The sequence below is a fragment of the Exophiala oligosperma genome (assembly GCF_000835515.1).
Source record: "Exophiala oligosperma strain CBS 72588 unplaced genomic scaffold supercont1.1, whole genome shotgun sequence".
Taxonomy (NCBI): Eukaryota; Fungi; Ascomycota; class Eurotiomycetes; order Chaetothyriales; family Herpotrichiellaceae; genus Exophiala; species Exophiala oligosperma.
In genome coordinates this window covers 46,566-67,665 of record NW_015622818.1, presented here as the reverse complement: position 1 = coordinate 67,665, position 21,100 = coordinate 46,566, and the positions used below count along the sequence as shown (strand labels likewise).

Sequence of the window (21,100 nt, the reverse complement as noted above, 5' to 3'; positions counted from 1 at the left end):
GACTTATTTTCTCCGGAGGTGGAGGAGGCGCCCAAGGCCAACCATGTCTAAGTAATTCCTTGCTTATGGGGGGTGGATGGGGCGCCCAAGCAGTAACTAATCCATTGTTTATGGGGGCTACAGCTTAAGTGCCATTCGGGGAGAAGAAAAGAGGGGAAACCACCACCCGTGTGCCTCGGGTTTCTTTCCACATCATTTACAAGACTGTGTATTACTGTAAAGCCTCGATGGCCAATACCCGGGCACCAATATTCAATACCTGTACCATTGCCCTATGGCTTTCCTCCTCTATGTACTTGTATGTCAGAGTCAGAATATAGTGAGATGAAAGCTCATTTGAATCTGTCGGTACCGGATTCAGAATTGGCGACAACATTCTGACATTCTTCCTGCTCTGCCAACATCGTCCTATGCATCGACCTTACTATGGATTCGTGCTTCATACTCGAGAAACTTTCGTCTTCAGTGCAAGAGGGTAGAAGAAAAGCCAAGTTCTGAAGCAGAAATGCACTCAAGGTATTTGTGGACAGATCTCAACCAGAGACTTGGGCTGCTACAATAACTGCTTAGACTTTACGGAGTACAGCCAGCCACATGGATCTTGAGCCAGTTGCTGACGAAGCCTTTCGCTTCAAAGCAGATACAGATCCCGCCAAGGCAAACATTTGGAAGCCTTTCACGAAAGTGGTCTTGAAACAGTCTATCGGAGTCTAGACTTGCGAGGCTCAGCGCCCAAGAAAGAGAGAGGATGTTAAAACGACCTGACCTCAGCGAGCTATATCAAGCCCGATATTGGGGCTTCATCATGCATAAGCTCAGCAAGAAATATTCTGCCAATTGCAGCTTCTCGGCAGAAAAAGCGACCAGAGAAAAATGATACAACTGTAGGCGTACTGTACCTCTCTCTTGAAGATCTACCGTTCTGGATGAAGCTCTTTCGAGCACGCGAGATTGCCGCCGAGATGCTCCTTCCCTGAGAATTGCCTCACCTTTGTTAGAAACAGGACAGTGGCGGCTTGAACACGGTCCTAGATACTGGCATCTTCATCTCGAGACTGATCTTTGGGTTAGTCCAGACTTCTCAACCACTTCCTACTGCCAAGTCACTTGGCTGCCTCCTTGAAAAGTCTTGGACAATCGACTGTTCATACTCCGTCAAAGGTGTTTTGTATCGACAACAGTCAGGCTGTTCGCTACTAACGGTCGAGGGGGTTGACTGGGCGAGAAACTCCCGTACTAATCCGGCGCCTCGCTGTCTTTGGCAACAGCGGAGTTGCGCCCCCTGATCTTGGCCGTCAGATCACACTTGGCGCCAATGCAGTCTGCGTATTCCAACCTGCGCCCACTGCCTTGCTGTCCCTCCCTCTCGGGGACTTTGGAAAATGCTTGGTCGTCTTGCCTTTCTGTACAGCTCTTGTTCTCCTGGGCGAAGCTTTTCATCTGCAGCTGAGAACATCGTGGAGATAGGAAAGAAACATCGACAAGAATGTGGGTGTTCTTCTGCAAGCCGGAATAAAGTCAGCCAAATCCTCACACTTACATCTTCCAATTAGCATACTGCATACCTTCACGTACATCCTTCCGCTGGAAAGGCAGTGCCATATGCTGACCCCATCACTCCGTACTGTTCTGGGCGTTTCAAGGTTAGGGCATAACACCATTGGAACAGGCGAGGATGCTATCCCATACACCCACCCCTAGTCCAATCCAATCCCGGATACGAGTAATCTAACGCGGAAAGCCATGATCCAGAGATCCGCCATATAAGACTACCATGAGACCTCGACGATGGAGGCTATCAGACCATATTGTTTCTTCTGTTCCTGTTACCCAAAGCCCGTCTTTCGCTCTTGCATCGCCGTCTTGTTGTTGTCGTTTGGAGTACTTTTCATTCTTTTTTTTATGCATCGTTGTGCATTGTCTGATCCACCATTCCGCATTTGATTATCTGGTATTGCATATTGAGCCATGTTGACTTCGATTCTCTTCCTTTCTGCTATCTTCTCGACGGCCTGGAGCTGTCCAAAGCATGACAACTACCAATCCCATCCGCACCTGGGTCGACGGCAGGTCCGTATCGACGTCGGGAGAGAACTCAAGGACTGGGACTATGACCACTCTGCCGACTGGGCCACGATAAGACCTGGTATGTGGTTTGACACACTTTGCTCCCTGTTCACCTCACTCAATACTCATACAACTTGCAGAATATGCCCTCTGTCAATCCGGAACGCATCAGTCCCCCATCAACATTGCTGGACAAGAGTTGGCTGTCACTCACACCCCAGACTTCGAGGGCTACAAGAATGAACCTGTGCCAGGGAATTTCGCCAACTGGCAATTCGCCCCGTCTTTCACGCTACATCATCCGGAAGGCGAGATTACAGGTCTCCCCAACCTCAAGTTTGATGGCCAAGAGGTCTTCTTGATAGGCTGGCACATACACGCCCCTTCAGAACATCTCGTCGACGGCCGTCGCAGTCGTGCCGAGATCCACATGGTCCACGTCAATGAAGAAGACGAGGAAGCTGTAGTCGTCGGTATCCGCGTCAACGTCGCTCCCCCTGGGACACCCACGGAGTCCGCATTCATCAAGCAGCTCGGCCCTCTGATCCACTTCAACGACACTTCTCAAATCGAAGGGCTTCACGTCAACGTACGACAAGCTATCGACGAAGTCGGCGGGCTTGCAGAGTACTGGACATACAAGGGCAGCTTGACCACACCTCCCTGCACCGAGGGTTTGAGATGGTTCATCCCCAGGCAAGAGCTGTTGGTGAGTGAGGGACAGATGGTGGAGATTCTCGCAGCCAGCAGATTCTCCCATCGTGTCCCACAAGAGGTTTGGTTACATGACATCAATCTGTAAATTAGGGGCTCGGAATTGAGAGGTTGAGCCCTTGAAGAGCGAGTTTTTGTGGTTTCGTTCTGGCGTTGTTACAAAAGGAGAGCTGGTGGCTGCATTGTGTTGGGTATCGTGGCGTATCTAGAAAACAAGAACCTCAGCAGTTGCTTTTTCCCCTTGAGATACCCATATTTGACGGTCTTGTTGTATCATCCAAAATCTAGATGTGGGCTTTTGAGCTCGCTGTGTTCCAGATTGGAAAAAGACGTTCCTTTCCGAGTCCCTGTGTCGTTTGATCATGTGTCTGATGAGCTCGTGCAGGTGTTGGGTGAAGGGACGGGCTATTTGACTGTTCTCTGATAGACAGCGAGTACGGATGATCCTGGAGTGTAACTCAATAACTGCTCACTGGTCAACCCTGTCCTCGTACATACTGTAGGTAGATCCTCGTCTCGGCCGTCAGTGCTCCCGAGTTCCGGGGTGCGTTTTAGTCAGCCATTCAGACATCAACAGGGGGCTTACCAATACATGGCAGAATGGGTACCATCCCTGACGACAACTCAATTGCCAGATATTATGACCTTTTAACATCCCGTCGGTCTACATATCTTGACACTTGAACCCTGGGGAGCAAAAGGCTAGTCGAGACACACTCAAGTCGAGAAGAAACAAGATTGGGGACGACTTATCGAAGTTGTTTCATCCTTTTGTCCGATTGTGAAGAGCAATGAAATTCCTCAGTCATGGCATAGCAAGGGTACGCGATCATCACCACGGCGTCTTGTCTTTATATTCACCTTTGATTTCTCACGGTCTTGCCTTGTTTCCTCCTCCTTCTCCCCATCAATCTCGTCGTCCCATCCACTCTTTTGTATCTGTCCGAAAACAAAGACAAACTCACCGACCTTTTCGACATCAAAAGATTCTACAAGCTCAATCCGCCCTTCAACAAAGTCTCTTCACCACCTTGTCGTCGTCGTCAACGAACTCGTCGTCTTTTTCCTTTTCCTCTCTGGGTGGGGTTTTCGGTGGTCTTCGCGACATGTCCACCACCACCTCCCAACCACAACTCTCACCGGCCGAGCAGCGGGACGTTTCGTCAATCTTGGACTTTTGGTTCTCCCAACCGCCCCTGAACTGGTTCGCCCATCCCGACCCGGGAGCCTTTGACGCCACCATCACGGAGAGGTTCGGCCACCTCTGCGAGCGGGCGCGCTCCAACGACCTCGGGGACGGTTGGTCCGAGACGCCCCGGGGGGCCCTCGCCTCCATCATCCTCCTGGACCAGTTCCCCCGCAACGTGTACCGGGGCACCCCCGACGCCCACTCCTCGGACCCCCTCGCCCTCGACCTCGCCACCAGGTCCGTCGCCCGGGAGTTTGACCGCCAGGTGGACCCCCTCCAGGCCATCTTCTTCTACCTGCCGCTCGAACACGACGAGACCCTCGTCAGTCAAATCGCCAGCGTCGCCTGTTACGAGGCCCTCAAGAGTCGATGCGCGGAAACCCACCCCGACCACCCCGTGGACTTCCTCGACAGGAGCATCGCATTTGCCAAATCTCACCGGGACGTCATCGCCAGATTCGGTCGGTTCCCGAGTCGGAACAAGGTCCTGGGGAGGCAGAGTACGGACGAGGAAATTCGATTTCTAGAGGAAAATCCTTCTGGATTCTACTGAAGAGCCTTTTTTTTAATTAGGAACAAAAAAGGGACTCGGTGGACTACTTGATATTAAACATGGTGGCAAAACCTGTTAATTGTCAATGTGTCAATATGTGACAGCATACATTAAAATTAGATATATATACAGCCGCCAAAAAGGACAAACAATTGCTCTTCTGACATGGCACAAGGTCATACACATGCTCTTTGAACTCCCCTGACCACACACAAACACAGTTGCTAATGTAACCAGCTCAAATATATGTCAAATGAGCAAATGGCAGAATTTCGATCATCTTATCGAAGTGGTGCAAGAAGGATATGGCGGCAGCATCAGAGACCAACCTGCTACAAAAACATCAACCGGAAATCCCAATCTTCTCTTTTGGTAAAATGGCAAACACGGTCCCAAATGTAGCTAGAACCACGCAAACTGCGACCAGGATCCAGCCGAGGACCCTCTCAACCTTGCCGACCGTCGAATCTTCAGTACTAAAGATCTTTAGATAGAAGCTGACGGGCAGGATGACACAAATCGTAAAACACAACGCAGACCCCATCAGAGCCATGATGCTGTCAAAGTCCGGGATTCCGATGGCGATTCCAAGCTGCAGCACGTTGGCAAGGATGCCGATGGATCCACGTGCGGCACGATGCTTCAAGCTCTTCTCGCTGTGCATTCGTGCCTTGGCGTCCATCTGCCTCAGGTCGATGTAGAATTTTTTGTTGAGGGTATCCATCATCGGACGATTCGAAAGCGGAATCTTGGTGATGGGGATGATGGCGATTAGAACGACGATGATGACCGAGAGGGCTTGAGGGTACGACGTCGAGCGCAAGATGTTGGAGGTGACTTCGTCTCGTACGCTGTCGCCAAACATCAAGTAACCCAGCACAGCCATCGTGAGGTCGAGTCCATAGGTGAAGAAATAGGTGTATCGCAAAGCACGTCCGTACTTTTGCGGGTGACGCATGTCTTTGTAGACTGCCGGGAAGACGCTGTGTCCACCCCACGGGGCCATGAACAAACCCAAACTGAGAGGTACGGTCCGCCAGTTCTCGGGAAAGGCATAGGTTCTGGCAACCTCCCGTAAGGAGCCAGGAGCATCAGGCTTGATCAGCCCATCCGCGAAGACAATGGCAATGATGCCAAAGCAACAGAAGATACCAATGACACTGGTGATGCTCAGGGACTTGAACGGGACAAAATTGAGAGGTATCAGACCCAGTGAGATGATGATCTTCCAGTCGGTGACGGCGACGGCTGGAAAGAGCGAGTTCATGCTGTCGCCAAACAGGATGACCAGAGCTACGTTGGCGGCGGTCAGCTCAAGGATAAACAAGGCCTCCACAAAGTTCCTGCCCCAAGACCCCAGAGCAAGGAAGGCGATGTCTCCATATGTGGTCGACGCCGAGTTCGTGTCTAGGCACTTCGCAAGTAGCTTGGCCGTGTAGGATGTCGAGAGGGCAGCTAGGGTGAGGAAGGTCAACCCAAGAACCCAACCAGAGTACCTGATCCCCAAGGGGAGTGCGAGGATGCCGACACCGATCAAAACATTGGTCGAGTTGAAAACCGTCATGGGGACGGTAGACTCGCCAACAGTCCGCTCGACAACTTCGCCATCGGGGAGTATTTCTCTCTCCAGCAACCGGTGAGGCTCATCTTTAAACTCTTCGGGATGTTCCAGCGCCCGTTTGCTTGCTTCTTCCTGCTCTTGGATCAAAATGGAGGCTCGCTGCCGTGCGGTGACGGTCAGCCGGGAGGAGATACTCCCATAACTCGTGCCCAACACACTTGGCAACCTCAGGTCTGTAGAAATTGAACCAGAAGTGGATTTCATAGACTGTTGACTCTTCATGGGTAAGAGCCTCGATTGTTCAGTTGGTGCTTCCGTGGTGCCTTCTTGTACCGCGGATTCGTTTTCAGACGACATGTGGTAGTCTTGAAGTTGCCTTCTCAACAGAGATCTGTCTGGCGCAGCAGAGGTACTCTGGCTTGGAGAACCTGTTTCTTCATCTTGTCCATCAGGAATCGTGACCGAGTTTCTTCTCATAGGTGTTATCTCTCGAAACCCAGCAGCTCTTTGGAGTGATTTTGCAAAGTTGTCAATGCTATTCGGACCACCCATCTGGCGCAGGCTGTCGAACTTCTTTCCCAACGAGGATTTTCTCCTCCTCAACCGCGGCCCGTCCTCATCATCACCCTCGCCCGAGGTAGCTCTGAGGTATTCATGTCGAGGTGGGGTACTGGAGGAAAAGCTGGTCTGTTGTGCATTCTCGGGTACAGAGTCGAGGGAATCGAAAGAAGACGCTCTTCCACGTTCGTAGGCTGCCCAGTTGGTTGGTGCTTGTTTACTTCGCTGGCTCATGTCCGCGTCCTGTTCTTTCTTGTCAGAATCGCAAACGCAGACTCTACTGCACTCCCAGATGCACAGAAAGAAGACCTCAAAGATTCTCAACGTAAGAGATGATCAACACCTTTGAGATTTCCTCTGGCAAAACTCTACGGTGTCGCCTGACATCGACCCTCGAGACAATTTGTAGCTAGACAAATCCTGCAGAGATAACAGAGGGTTCGAGATAGCGGATGTTCAACACATTCTGGAACTTCGACACCTGGAGGGAAATGCTGCATAAGAATATGAACACTGAAGCACAAATAACCACCTGAAATGTCAAAACGAAAGAAGTCTCGAGAAGAAAAGGCACCTGAGGAAGAGAAACGGAACAGCGTCACTGTACCAGACGTTGACAAGACCATTAACCGATTATAACCATGGTATGCATGCCATTCACAGGCAGGAAAGGAACGCGATAGGCTCTGTTTGTTGATCTTTAGCCGACTCCATAGGCGCCTCCACAATATCTGCAACGCCTGGATGAGCCTAGAGATTTCGCATAGATAGTGGCGGAATGATGATAAGCCTCTTTTTTTGCTTTGGTTGACTGCAGCCGATGACTGATGGTTGAAGGACTGATCGTCTCCTTGTACATTTCTGCCCATATACTCCTCCGTACTAGTCTCTTCGAAGCACGTGACCACTCAAGTTCTCATACTGCGCCTCACTGTTTGCATGGAGCACCGTTCTTGTACTAACTCCTTACTCCGTACTAAGGGAATTTTTTAGCCACACACGACCACCGCCTCCACGCCGCCAGTAATTTACTACCTAAGGTAATCTACCTGATGACTGCACATTTGCCAGCGCAGCCCGCACCATATTGATTCTCCCCTACCCACTTGAGTTGCCCAACGTCACTTCAATTCTCACCTCAACTCTCCTTGAAGTCCTTACCTCTCCCCCTTCCACTCATTGACGACTCAACACAACCCTCCCTCCGACGTCAGAAGTTACCTCTTCCCACGAGCAGGCCCCCCTCTGCGAGGCCACGTCTAGGCAAAAATGAGTGCCCCTCAACAGCAAAACGAGGCAGAAAAAAATATTGAAATATGGAAGGTCAAAAAACTGATCAAACGTCTCGAGGCGGCCCGGGGTAACGGTACCTCCATGATTTCTCTCATCATTCCACCCAAAGACCAGGTCTCTCGTGCGGCAAAGATGTTAGCTGAAGAATTCGGTACTGCCTCGAACATCAAATCCCGAGTCAACCGTCTATCTGTCCTGTCAGCTATCACCTCCACTCAGCAACGTCTGAAGCTGTACAACAAAGTCCCCCCGAATGGCCTGGTCGTCTATTGTGGTGAAATCATCACCTCCGAGGGCAAGGAAAGAAAGATCAACATAGACTTTGAACCGTTCAAGCCTATCAACACCTCCCTTTACCTATGTGACAACAAATTTCATACCGAAGCGCTCAGCGAACTACTCGAGTCGGATCAGAAATTTGGCTTCATCATCATGGACGGTAACGGAGCACTGTTTGGCACACTCAGCGGCAATACAAGAGAAGTTCTGCAGAAGTTCTCGGTCGATCTGCCCAAGAAGCACGGCCGTGGTGGTCAATCCGCGCTTCGTTTTGCTCGTCTCAGAGAGGAGAAGCGTCACAACTACGTGCGTAAAGTTGCAGAATTGGCCGTTCAGAATTTCATCACCAACGACAAAGTCAACGTTGCCGGGTTGGTCCTGGCTGGTTCGGCCGACTTCAAGAACGACTTGAACCAGTCTGACATGTTCGACGGCCGTCTGCAAGCCAAAGTCATCAAGGTCGTCGATGTGTCTTATGGTGGCGAGAACGGTTTCAATCAAGCCATCGACCTAGCTTCCGAGACCTTGAGCAATGTTAAATTTATTCAGGAGAAGAAGCTGATCGGCAAGTACTTCGAGGAGATCAGCCAAGACAGCGGTCGTGTCTGTTATGGTGTTGAAGACACCTTGAAGGCTTTGGAATTAGGTGCTTGTGAAACTCTGATTGTTTACGAAAACTTGGATGTCACCCGATGGGTTCTGAAGGCTTCGGATGGGTCCGAGAGAGTTTTACATACGACCAAATCTCAAGAAGGCAACCGCGAACAATTCATGGACAAAGAAACCGGCCAGGAAATGGAAGTTATTGATCAGAGTTCTTTCCTCGAGTGGCTCGCCGAGAAATACAAGGATTTCGGTGCCACGTTGGAGTTCGTCTCTGACCGATCCAGCGAAGGCAACCAGTTTGTGAAAGGCTTTGGTGGTATTGGGGCTATTTTGCGCTACAAGGTCAACTTTGAACAGTTGGCTGACGTTGACGACGAAGACGAATTTTATGATGATTGACAATTCAACGACCTCGAAACGAAAAGCGAGAAGCAACTTGTAGACAGTCGACCATTGGTCCAGGACGTCACATTGACAGCATCTTCTCGCTCTGAGCGTCCTAACGACGCGCCTCCTTTTCTAGCTTCGACAGGAAAGGACCAGACCGTGGTCAGCAAGCCACAGGTCAATCATCTGGAGAACCCAAGGATCAAGAAAAATACTCTTTGGGGGGCTGAGAGATCGACTGCTCCGCCAGCCACGCAAGCTCGGGGTTTAGTCCATGGTAAGGCCATTGGCAACTATTAGTACCAGTTCGCCCGACTAACACTTACTTCAGGTCGATCTAACCTACGCAATATGGTCATGGTCTGAGAAAACGACGGCGGTCAGGTGCAGCCCGTCGACGATCCTGCAGTGCCCAGCGGTGTCCGCAGGGGAATTGGCTGAGAACTCCACTGAACCTGATGTAAGTCCGACATACCAGATGGTCTGCCGAGCAGATGCATCAACTCTGTCCGTCACAACGACGGCGACATGGAAATCCGAATGGAAGGCTTTACTCCGATCTTGCCGAAGCACTTCCACCCTCGGTCGAAACGTATTGTCTCTCGTGAGCTGGTCACTCCTTTTCATTCGAGCTCACTTCTTTCTTGTTTGGCCGAAGGCCCCGTCATTCCTGAGAAGTCTGGCATTCGTGTTCCTCGAATTACATGCTCAGGCTCAACCCAACTTCTGGCATTCCAGAACTCAGGACAGCTAGCCAATACCACCTTAGGTAGTCAATCATTATCGTTCTTGACTCTATTCTCTGCACTCTTCAAGTAGTATCGCCCTCTTCCCTAAGTAATTGATCCTCGAAAGTCCCCAAATATCTGAGGCTCTCGGTATATCTCTCCAAATCAGCCAACATCCTCTTCAAGCCGTCCCCATTGAAGTTAGCAGCGTCATTGCTGTCCGTCACGTCGGCCGTCTGCTCACATTCCACGAAAAAGACGTACTGCCAATTCCTCATCCGGCTCGGCCTGGTGTCTATACTCGTCAAATTGAATGAGTAGGTCTTGAACACGGCCAACGCATCTGCCAATGCGCCGGGCTTTGTGTGCGAGATGGTAAAGGTTATCAGAGATTTGTTTCTTACTTCGCCCTTTGCCTTGGGTGAACTTGACAGATAAGAGAGCAACGCATCCGACGATATCTTTCGTTTCCTATTCTTCACAACAAGAAATCTTGTCGTGTTACTGCCAGGCTCGTCCTCGATGTTTTCGGCCAGACAAGTCAGCTTATGTTTCTCTCCAGCGAGCTTCGACCCGATGGCCGCACTGAGACCACCGTTTGATTCTCGAGCGACGAGCTGCGCGGCGGCAGAGGTGCTTCCGACGTCTATCCTTTCGACCTTTGCGGGAGGGAATTGTGACGACAAGAACCGTGTGCACTGGCCCCAGACTTGAGGGTGGGTGTAGAGCGTGCGGATGGCGGACACTGGGTCTGGCACTGGCCCGCGGTCCGAGGTCGACGAGGTGAGGTCGGGCGATATGAAGAGGCAGTGATGTACAGGGAGATAGTATTCGGCACACACTTCAATGTCAGGGTATGGGGCGCTCGAATCGAGGCCGCATTGAGCGAACAGATCGAAGACTCCTACCACGGAGCCATTCGTGCTGTTTTCGATGGGAACAACGGCGTAGTCGTACTGTATCTCGTCGTCTGTAGAAGAGGCCGCCTGGATGGCGGAGAATATGTTGGGGAAGGTCGGAAGAGGATGTAATGTGACTGGGCTATTCGTGCTGCTGCCGCTGCACGACGACGTTGGTCGCGGTGGGAAGACTGCGATGGCTGCTTGGTGCGAAAAGGAAGCTTCGGGCCCCAGATAGGCTACGTTGATGGCCGTGGCGCCGTCATCTCGTGGCATGGTGGGGAGGTGACTTTTCCGACAGACAAGGTAGGTGTCCAGGGGTTGGCCACCGGATCTATCCAAGATTGTATCTATATCGACCAACTACAATCACTATTGAGTACTTTTAGAATCAACCGTGCTGTGAGAGAATCTTTCTCCAACGAAGCTGATGCCCTGGAAAATTCCCCCGCACTATTTTGATACGAGTACGAGTTTGTACCTGAAAGGGAAACGCGATACTAACCTCATTAAGCGTTAGTGTCTCGTAGATGTTCCTGTAATACTGACCATCAGCAGATCGTCTTTGAGGCAGCCTGAAATCTAGTCCGTTGTTCATTTTTTCCAGTATATGATTCAAGACTCTCAGATGCCATTCATCAAAAAGAATGACGGAGAGACAAAAGCAGCTTCCCTCAAACATCTGTACTGCTACATGCACACAAGCAATCATGTCTACTACGGACAGATTTCGAACTACACCATCTGCTCGTCGATATCGGTGCCTATAGGCCAAAACTCGACAATAACAGTATGCCCTGGTCATGTCTGCTCTTGCTGCAAATTTTCTCTTTCAGATGGGTCGTTCTAGCTCTCGTTCATGCTTTTCAGAGCAAGTTCTACCATGGCTCGGAGCCAGGCAGAAGTCGCGAACCATAAAGATCTTCAAAGGCGTGCTACGAGAGTCATTCTTCTCTTCACTCCTATCCTTGAAATTTTTTCATTCTTCATTCACTGATATCTTCGCTAATATCTCTGGCCTCTTGCGCACCATTATCTCTGTCAACCAAACCACAACATCACATCAACTCTTTCAAACTTCACCATGCCACTCCCATCACTTCGCTTACTCATGGGCTTCACCCCACGCGACTTATTTCCCTATGACATTTGCTTTGAGCGTGCACCATGCACCGAAATCCTAACCGAGCAAAAGATCGTTATTCTGGAACATTTCCGACTCGTGACCGACGGTCCTATCCATTACAGCGTTAAAGGCCAGATATATCCATTTGATGGTGGAACGACATTCCCTAACATCCTCGGCAAATTATGCTCCCCTGACACTTTTTCTTACGAGATGATGCACTATCTTCAGAAGTATCTCAACAAGCATCAGCCATGGTTCAATGAGCCATGGTCTATCAAAGGTGGAAGAACGATGGACAAAGAAAAACCAGGAGGGTTTTTGTATCAGGTTTCACCCATGCGAGGTCGATGCATGTTCTTGCTTGAACGCCACGTCCCGTGTAACTGTCACAAACTATGGAAACCGAAGCATGAATTGGATATTGTCCCGACCCAGAGGTATCAAGAGGAAGTGCGCAAAAAGAAGAAACAGGCGCAGGAGAGATTGGAGGCGGAGAAGGCGGCACCGAATCCCGCGCCACAACTGAGAACGTCGACGCATACCTTCGCTATGACCTCTGACAGCTCTACAACAGCATACTCTCCTGCAGTCGGTTCTGAGGGCTGGCATGGTGATTATGACAACAGTGGATATGATGGTTGCCGTGAAAGAGAAGTGAAACATCTTGTCTAAGGCTCAGGATTATTCCTGTGTATCGTGTTGAAATATTCTGAACGTCTAGAGCTTCTTCACGATCGAGGCTCTTCTTCGTCTTTTGAATCAGAAGTCTTTGGGGTATTGGGCTAGTTTGGAAGTGAAGTCCCGGGTACTTTTACGGTGTGGCTCGCTTCATGCGAGCGAGTTGAAGAACCATTGTAATGATACGTTAATCTGATATGAATCTGTCACCAGAAGCATATTGCATTGTCTCTCAGCAAGTGGACAAGCATCCCAACCCGCGAGCAATTGCTGATCGAGTTAGCGACCACCCTTGCTTCACCAGTCATAAGGGCGAAATTTAGGTAGTGCGCGATGACCACTGGTACTTTAATGATGTGATACTCCCGCTGTGGTCGGTAGACACTATATCCCTAACCTCCTCGCGGATTAGACTGCGCCCTGAGACCGCACCTGGGACTCGGTCTCCTGAACTGTCTAGTTATGACCCAGGTAGTAATAGAGACATTGCAGGGATTTTTCTGGCATGGTATCATCTCACGCAGTGCTAAAGATGCCATGACTTAATTTTCGCTGGTGCAGTTGCACCAACCAATGTCAACCGCGGCCTGCGCAACTCGAAATAGATGGCGTGGCTGGATATCGACTCGAGGGTACGACGGACCTTATCCTTCCAGCATCCTGTCGGGGGTCCCTCGCCGGTGGCAACCCCTCGGGTGTGTTCGTCTAGACTCAAGACAATTTGGCGATAGTCATTCATCCGTGGGAACTGGCGTGCGACGACGGCCAATGTCTCCAGCACCCCCTCCAACATCGGGCCGTATACTGTTGTGTCCGGTGCGACACTGTCAACCAACCTGGACCGAGCGCAAGTGACCGCCATGTGGTAGATCAGAGCCAGTGCCATTGAGATTGAGCTGTATCCCGTGACCCATGACAGGAATGACCGTTTTTCCCATACCACTCCGCTTCAAACTCTTCAACACCGCACGGCAAGCGTCCATCAAACGAAAATCCGCCATCTGCTGATGTTTTGAGACCACGATCCCGTTCCGTTTACTGGCTGGGAGTTGCTGGAGGCAAACTGGCGCGTCGTCGGCCGTTTGGCGACTGACGATCTGGTCGATGGCGACCCGAAGGTACAGGGTGTTGTACAGAGACGTTTGGTACTCGAATGCGCATTGCGTGGAAAGCGGCGCCTCTGGAGGGGTGCAAGCTCTCCAGTGTAGTAAGCGGCCGAGATGATTCGTGAAAGGCTCCTCGCCTTGGTCATTCACAATCTGAGACATCAATTTTGCGTAACGGAACAAGTGGATGGACATTTGGCTCGACAGTGCCGGGCGACCGACGGCGTCTCCTGCAGACGGCGGAGCGACTCTGATGTATTTGTCGCTGACCGAGTAAGGTCGACCTAACGCGGTCGAGATCAAGCGGTCGAGGAAGTAGCAGCTCCAGAATGCCCATCTCCGTGCATCGGCCTCGGTCCGGTCCACCTCCCCGACGCTGTCCCTGTGGTCTCCCATCGCGATGCTCTTCTTCATCGCAATCCCTGATGAGATGCCAGGACGAACCGGCCGTGGAGCTGTGGATGGAGAAAATGACGAGCAGGTGGAGACAGTGAATGACATCGACACCGTCCTCCTTCTGAAACACCTTTTCCAGGACCTTCAGCGACTCTGCGAGGATGTGGGTTGAGATGAACATCCCCTGGGACACTGGATACGTGTCGGAGACCATGGGGACTATCGCGATGACCATGTAGGCCATGAACACATGTGCGGGATCCGTGGACAACGTCGAGCGGTAGTGGTGTTCCCCCTCGGACGTTATGGCGTCCATGCCGTGCTGCACCTTACCCACGGGGATTCCGGGGAACCTGAAATCGACGTACCCGAGATACGTCGCCAGTGACCGTGCTCCATCGTCAGGCGGAAACGACAGGTGCTGGACCGTCCCGGATTGGGACTGTCTGATGGACTTTGCAACTCCGTCCCACAGCACGCTTGTTCGGTCGGGTGGACTCTGGTCTGCCTCCGTAGGTCTCGGTCACCGCCGAGATGATCCGAGGCATGGAGAGCTCACGGAGAAACTCTCCCGCCCGCCCTCTTGGTCATGGCGCTGAGCGACAAGAAGTGCATGTTGAGATCGACCTGTGGCTGTCGAGCACCCAGCCCCTCACCGAGGCTGTTGGCCACGGGGATCGATGGGTCGGTCGCGGCTCTGGCACCGTGCGGCGTTGGCGTCAACTCTTCTCTGTATAGCAGCGCCCCAAGCGTCGGTCTGCGTTTGTGCTTGGAGGTCCGCGAGTCGGTCCTCGAGGGTACGGACGTAACCTTTTGGTAGGGCATCTCGACTTCCTACTACTTGGACAACGTCCTTTTCCTTCTGGGTAATGCCACATGTACGTCTAGCTTTGTGACAAGCTGAGCATACCGGTAGCAGCCGGTCACAGCGTTGCTTTTGTCTCGTACAGTGATCACACGCAAACGGTCGAAATTATCGTTGGGGAGATGGGGTTGGCAGGCTTTGCGCATTGAGATCATCGGAATCTTCCATGTTGTGGGAGTTTCAAGTCTGGGCCACTCGCAGAGAAGACGCCATTGGCTCTGCCAAATACAGACAGCGGCATTGAGTCGTGGAGAATGAATCATCAGTCGAGGCAGATGGATAGGCCCACGATGGCTCGAGCACGGGAAAAATGAAGGAAGACGTAGTGAGAAATAATGATCCATGATCTTCGGGAGCCAAGCAGAGAAATCCGGTGACATGGGAGTATCAAAAGGTGTTTTACATCCCCTGCCACAATGTCACCTGCACTTATCTTACAGCAGTATTCGTGCACTCTTGGAAAATCAATGTCATGAGGTACAGAACACAACTCAGTTTGCGATCTATTGACTAGGCACAGTAGAGAGTAAGTAGAGGATTCAATGCAACAATTCTATACACCACGAGGAGTGCGACATCCAATACAGCACCAGAATGAGCTTCTTCTATAAGCCTACTACTACTGCTCCTCCAGCCTCGGCCCTGGCCCGTGTTTTCCCTGCCAGCCCCGGCTCCCTAGGTTGTGAAGAGTCGCGGTTCTGTTCCTGTGGTGGCGGCATCCGCGAGGAGCCTCTTATTTGCTCGTGTGAGATCCCATTAGAGAAACAGGCAAATCGAGCCGCAAAGGGCAGCAAAGACGATCAACAGAATCAAGGCCAGGTGATGTCTCGGCTCATCTTGGGATCGGAAGAAGTACGGACTCATGATATTTCCCAGCTGAGGAAGCACGTTGATCAGCGAGGTCGCAACGGCTTTCTTCTCCGGAGTCTGATTGAGTACCGATGCTGCCCAGCTGTAGACCAGGCCGTTCGCCGCGAAGGAACCCACCACGTACCTGAACGATGCCGCATAACGGGCGGGACTGTTCACAGTGGCGACGGATATGATGAATCCCGTGATGGAAAGACACATTGGGATTGCAATGTGCAAGGACCGCTCGTTCCTTCGATAGCTGGACCACGAGATGAAGAAGGATGCCGCTGCACCGACCAGGTACGGTGGCGACGTGAGCACGAGCGTGACGATGTTGTTGCCGAGGTTGAAACCCTTGACGATGGATGGGTAGAAGTAGTTGAACCCGTAGGCAGCGTGGTTCGCGATGAGCACAAGGCCGAAGGTCCAGGTCCGGTAGTCCGTCAATGCGAGCTTGAATCCGAACCACAGTGATCGATCGCTCTCCTGAGCGACCCGATCGCGGGCGATTCGGTCTCTGGCCACGGCCAATTGCTCGGCCGAGAAGAGCCATTTTTGACTGCCGGTTGTCGACTCGGGAAGTTCAGGCGTGAGTAGGCTGGCAACAATGGCCGGCACGAAGCTGATTGCTCCTTCGATGATGTTACAGCCACTGCCATCCTGCGAGTCCACGAGACCCATGCAGGCCCGAGAACACGCCAGCGGCAACCAGACCGGAGAAGGCTGTGGCAAGCACAAGACCCGAGTAAAGCACCGCCATTCTCAGACCGAGCTCGCTGCGTGTGTACCAGCACGAGAGCAAGAAATAGACCCCAGGGAAGAAGGGGCTTCGGCGACACCGAGAAGCATGCGCACGGCAAGAAGGTGGCCATAGTTGACGGCAGCAAGCGGTGGCCGCCGAGACGCAGGACCAGGTTGCCGCCCAGAAGGAAAGATACAAAGATGGTGCGCGAACGCGGGTCAAGATCATGTTGGAGGGGATTTGCATGATCATGTACAGAAAAAGCATTCATTCGTGGCTTGGCCTTTCAAGAGCATAGAGATTTGAGGCTTTCTTACCTTGTCGACCTTGCGCAACAATTTTCGTTCGGTCTCATCGCAATATTCAGGCGTCCACGATTGATAGACAGCTCCCCATCCATTACCGTCATCGAGACGTGCATCGACGTCTTGTTTGACAGCGACTTCGAGAGATTCGTCAGTGGCCTTCTCAGCGCGCACCTCGACTTGGTCTTGCTCGGATAAGTTTGGGATGGTCATGCTGAATCGACGTCGTGGCCGGAAGCCAGTACAGGGGTGAGGGAGGTGAGATACACTGCCAGCACGACAGGATGGAGTGAACAAGAAATAAATCCAAGAGTCGAGGAAAGCTTAGTTTAGTTATCAAGAAGATACTGGCCTACTGAGGAGGGGAGTAGTGATTCCTCCACTCTGGTCGGGGCGGGGCCGGAATCCGAGGTCGTTGTAAAAAGCCCTGGGATGGCGGGGAATGCATCAGTGGAGATGGGGTCAGGGTCAATATGTTGTCTGATAGATCCAGACCTCGTTCAGCACGCGGGCTGGCCTTGTAGCGTCGACTACGAACGACAGAGGTAAGAGATCAGTTTGTGTGTGGTATGATTCAGGAATTTGGTACCGTCTATCCCTATCCGTACATCAACTCCATATCGGGCAGAATGCGAAGCCGAAATGTTCGCACTGCGTCCGACCATTAGGGTTGCGATTCGGAATGTCCGTTCCCTTCGCACCGGGTCCGATAGGAGGTCTTGGGGGACTACGCGTGTGATAGAACGGCAGTGGATCCAATTGCAAGTCGGACACTGGGACCTGAGTCTTTCCATATTGCCCCCCGCCTGCAGAGTACACAACTTCTGCTATAAACATTGTCTAAGGCCGATGCCGATCTGTTGTGATACTTCCCGAATTCAACGAATATACTGGCATCACATTTAATAGCACAATCCCCATTAGACACATATCACCTACGAAGACCGAGAAATCATGGCACCAGCACTAGTCGCACCTGAGGAGCCTCCTCACGTAAAAGAAGTACTCAAGAACGGCATTGACCTCGAGACAAATGGCATAAAGCCAGTGCAGAAGAGACAAAAGCTATACATTCTCCCCGAGTTCCACCCCGAAGCCGTCAAACATACACAGGAATTGTTCGACTGTGTCTTGCACACCGACCCGGAGGCAGCAAATTGGCGAAAGAGCGCCACCACAATCTTGATCAAGGACTACTACATCACCGACGGCGATTTGGCCGCAGCGCCACAACTTCGAGTCATCGGAAAGCATGGAGTTGGCCTGGACAAGGTCGACGTCGAAGCCTGTCGGACTCGTGGAGAGAAAGTGTGCAACACACCAGGAGTCAATGCCGGTGCGGTGGCCGAGATGACGCTTGCCCTTGCTATGAGTGTTGCCCGCTCGATCCCGTCGATCTGTTACCGGCAAATTGCGAACGGCGAAGTCATCAGGAAAGAGACAGTGCAGGGTGTGTTGCTGGGTGGCAAGACAATAGGGATTGTGGGAATGGGAAACATCGGCGAAGTGGTAGGGAATATGTTCTGGGGTGCGTTCGGTAGTCCCATTATTGCGTACGATCCGTACTATGGAACCACACGTCCCTGGACGTACATTCCACACAGACGTGTACACAGCCTGGATGACCTGTTGGAGGTGTCTGATGTTGTCAATGTGCATGTGCCTCTGACGCCGGGCACAACGAACCTCATATCCCTGAAGGAGATGCGCAAGATGAAACGAACTGCCATTCTGCTCAACACCGCGAGAGGAGGCATTGTCGATGAGGACGATCTCATCCAGGCCCTGGACGAGAACCTCATCTACGGCGCCGGCTTTGACTCCCACGTCCAAGAGCCACCGACCAAGACGAAGTACGAGTGTCTGTGGAATCATGACCGCTTCGTCGGAACACCTCATATTGCCGCTGCGACAGATGAAACTCAGGTTGCCACCACGAACGCAGCCACTGATGGAGTTCTGCATTCTCTCAGCGCTAGTGATAGTTGAGTGTAGTTTTGAGCCTTGAATAGAGTTGCTGTCTGATACCCTGGACTTTGAAATGCGTCGCTGATTGCTGACGCTAGCGGAGCATTGGAGTTGGGAGGACTGATTTGCCTGTGAGGTTTCCGATGACCTGTACTTTGAAACAATCATAGGCTTTATCGAAGTGGTTTCGGGCAGGAGCTCTCTCCTCTCAGGTCGAGAAGTTTGCTTGTGTTGCATGGGACGACACACCGTTTGCGTGATAGACACTCAATTTCTTCCAGTAGTCGTAGGGTGTGTTGCCATAGTCGGCCTCTGAAAGACGATCAAGATTCTGGTAGCGAGGAGAAGGCTCCTCCTACCAAAGGTTTTGTATGCCTTCGGCGAACGTCCAATCATCAATGTGGGCCATCTGAAGGAGTGTTAGAGGGATGATCGTGTCCCATTCGTAGCTCGAAAGACCAAACTCGATTTCAGCCATGCCCGGGATATTTTATGGCAAAGGCCAGGTTGAGAGCTGGAAGGGGTTCATGTCAGCCCATGCCTCTATCTGGTCATCGAAGGTGAACGCGTTCGCGAAGAGTTCTTCGGGTCCATCTTGAAGGAAGGCTTCGTCATTCAACGAGCCATTAGCATTGGAAGTGTCGTACGAAAGGCCATCGGGCGTAGGCCTTTCACAGCGACTGGCCATGCTGGAAATTTCTCTTGACGAGCGTCTGATGGCGTCGAAACACAATGCGTTATCTGCACTCGCGGCCAGAGCCTCCCTGCCAAGGTCTGATGTGCCGCTTTGCTCTCCTGGGTCTCGTCGACTTCGGGCTCCTGCTATCGTGACCAATTCCAGTCTTAAGGCCTCAAACAGCTTGGTATAAAATGCAATGTCACTCAACTTTTCCGAAAGCCAGAATAGTGACTCGCTTGTGATCGACAGGAAATCGAACAGTTCCTGGTCCGTGAGAGGGTTCGGATTCTGATAAAATTCCCACCAGAACCCCTCGTCCACTCCAGAAGAAAGATTGTGTGACGTCGATTGCGGAGATCGAGTCCGAGCAGCAAATGCGGCAAATGTCAGGACCAATCCGGATGAAAAGATCAAGTGTGTCCAAGATCTTGTATACGTAAGCAGCGGTTGGCGTCTAAGTGAGTCGAACGTACGTGCTATTGTAGCGGCAGCCTCGACGCATGACTTGAGTAGACCGGCCGGCGGGCGGGAGCCTGCAAAGGGCATCCTGAATATAGCCTGGCGCAGAAGTGAAAGACGTTCTTTCTGATAGTGAAGCTCGTAGAATTCGGCCATATAGTAGACAGAAGACGAGTTTGGGGAAACCGGGGCGTCGAGTCGCCACTGTCTGAGCGTGTCGTGAAACTTACGAAGCATAGGATATACTTCACCAGGTTTTAGAATTTCGTCTGGAGAGACACTGCTTTCTTCAGCGCCTGCAATGTGTCTGGCAGCATGCGCCTCGGATTCTGATGGCAATTCATGTGGCGCATGATACTCGAGGGGCGTTGAGGGAAGATCAGAAGCGAGGAGTGCTCGGAATGAAGAGCCTGTGCCGTGATTTTCGCATGGCTCGCAGGAGATACTGGACAAAGCTAGTAGGTCCAAGGGTCAGAATGCATTTTCAACCACAAAAATGATACGTCGACTGACCTCGAATCGCCCTATTCCCTCACATATCGCGAGCTGCCCGGTCTGCGGCTATAATCGAAAGGAGCCGTTCGGTATCGCTGGCGAGCAGCTGAAAATCCGGCGGCCTGAGCATCAACTGCCTCCTCTTGCAATCCATTCCCGACGCTGAGAGCCTCGAGAGACCGTATCTTCTCTTCAAGCTCTAGCACCTCCCTGAAGAAATGAATACACGACGGAAGATTAAGCAGAGAAAGTCGAGAAATGCTTACATCGAGTATACTCGCGCGTTGCTGTTGGATCGGCGATGATGCAAGGTGTAGATGCCTTTGTACAGCCGCCACAGGCAGGATAATCTCCGTCGCACTGGAAATGTTATTATTTAAAGCGACAAAGATCAGAGAAGGATTGTATGGACATACTTTCACCTCGCGTGATCGACACCGGCGGCAAGCCAGACTCCCAAGGGCGTGAATACCCCCAGAAGCAGATCGTCGCCGTTTTCTGCTCTGTACCTCATGCGGCGGACTGGGGTTTGCTCGAAGAGTCATGATGGTAACTGACCCCAGGATGGGCATCCATGAGACCGCTGTTTGGT

At 51.7% G+C, this 21,100-nt stretch overlaps 9 protein-coding genes across 10 annotated transcripts; 4 read left to right on the top strand and 5 right to left on the bottom strand.

Moving 5' to 3' along the window:
- Nucleotides 1–553: 553 nt before the first annotated feature.
- On the bottom strand, nucleotides 554–1,724 carry PV06_00019 (uncharacterized protein). The gene is made up of 2 exons (XM_016400472.1): nucleotides 1,566–1,724; nucleotides 554–1,500 (listed from the first exon to the last, which is right to left on the bottom strand). Exons 1-2 carry the CDS (start codon nucleotides 1,659–1,661, stop codon nucleotides 1,237–1,239), a joined length of 360 nt encoding a protein of 119 aa, XP_016267525.1. The 5' UTR covers nucleotides 1,662–1,724; the 3' UTR covers nucleotides 554–1,236.
- A 1,702-nt stretch (nucleotides 1,725–3,426) lies between these two features.
- On the top strand, nucleotides 3,427–4,687 carry PV06_00018. 2 transcript variants are annotated; one of them, XM_016400471.1, is made up of 2 exons: nucleotides 3,427–3,602; nucleotides 3,768–4,687. In XM_016400471.1, the coding sequence occupies exons 1-2, from the start codon at nucleotides 3,573–3,575 to the stop codon at nucleotides 4,521–4,523; spliced, it is 786 nt and encodes a 261-aa protein (XP_016267524.1). In that variant the 5' UTR covers nucleotides 3,427–3,572; the 3' UTR covers nucleotides 4,524–4,687. The 2 variants fall into 2 exon arrangements, with proteins under 2 accessions (XP_016267524.1, XP_016267523.1); XM_016400470.1 differs by having other exon boundaries at nucleotides 3,427–4,687.
- Nucleotides 4,584–7,443, bottom strand: PV06_00017 (uncharacterized protein). Its single transcript, XM_016400469.1, has one exon. The coding sequence runs from the start codon at nucleotides 6,874–6,876 to the stop codon at nucleotides 4,867–4,869; it is 2,010 nt and encodes a 669-aa protein (XP_016267522.1). The 5' UTR covers nucleotides 6,877–7,443; the 3' UTR covers nucleotides 4,584–4,866.
- Nucleotides 7,444–7,663: 220 nt separating this feature from the next.
- PV06_00016 (eukaryotic peptide chain release factor subunit 1) lies at nucleotides 7,664–10,005 on the top strand. Its single transcript, XM_016400468.1, has 2 exons — nucleotides 7,664–9,484; nucleotides 9,539–10,005. Exon 1 carries the CDS (start codon nucleotides 7,912–7,914, stop codon nucleotides 9,217–9,219), a length of 1,308 nt encoding a protein of 435 aa, XP_016267521.1. The 5' UTR covers nucleotides 7,664–7,911; the 3' UTR covers nucleotides 9,220–9,484; nucleotides 9,539–10,005.
- On the bottom strand, nucleotides 9,498–11,195 carry PV06_00015 (uncharacterized protein). Its single transcript, XM_016400467.1, has one exon. It carries the CDS (start codon nucleotides 11,108–11,110, stop codon nucleotides 10,019–10,021), a length of 1,092 nt encoding a protein of 363 aa, XP_016267520.1. The 5' UTR covers nucleotides 11,111–11,195; the 3' UTR covers nucleotides 9,498–10,018.
- A 248-nt stretch (nucleotides 11,196–11,443) lies between these two features.
- Nucleotides 11,444–12,847, top strand: PV06_00014 (uncharacterized protein). The gene has a single exon (XM_016400466.1). It carries the CDS (start codon nucleotides 11,919–11,921, stop codon nucleotides 12,633–12,635), a length of 717 nt encoding a protein of 238 aa, XP_016267519.1. The 5' UTR covers nucleotides 11,444–11,918; the 3' UTR covers nucleotides 12,636–12,847.
- A 134-nt stretch (nucleotides 12,848–12,981) lies between these two features.
- On the bottom strand, nucleotides 12,982–15,298 carry PV06_00013 (uncharacterized protein). The gene is made up of 2 exons (XM_016400465.1): nucleotides 14,703–15,298; nucleotides 12,982–14,496 (listed from the first exon to the last, which is right to left on the bottom strand). The coding sequence occupies exons 1-2, from the start codon at nucleotides 14,966–14,968 to the stop codon at nucleotides 13,890–13,892; spliced, it is 873 nt and encodes a 290-aa protein (XP_016267518.1). The 5' UTR covers nucleotides 14,969–15,298; the 3' UTR covers nucleotides 12,982–13,889.
- A 2,563-nt stretch (nucleotides 15,299–17,861) lies between these two features.
- On the top strand, nucleotides 17,862–18,896 carry PV06_00012 (uncharacterized protein; the record flags this gene model as incomplete). The annotated part of the gene is made up of 1 exon (XM_016400464.1): nucleotides 17,862–18,896. The coding sequence occupies one exon, from the start codon at nucleotides 17,862–17,864 to the stop codon at nucleotides 18,894–18,896; it is 1,035 nt and encodes a 344-aa protein (XP_016267517.1).
- Nucleotides 18,897–19,365: 469 nt separating this feature from the next.
- PV06_00011 (uncharacterized protein) lies at nucleotides 19,366–21,053 on the bottom strand (the record flags this gene model as incomplete). Its single annotated transcript, XM_016400463.1, has 3 exons — nucleotides 19,366–20,468; nucleotides 20,775–20,868; nucleotides 20,925–21,053. 3 exons carry the CDS (start codon nucleotides 21,051–21,053, stop codon nucleotides 19,366–19,368), a joined length of 1,326 nt encoding a protein of 441 aa, XP_016267516.1.
- Nucleotides 21,054–21,100: the final 47 nt, after the last annotated feature.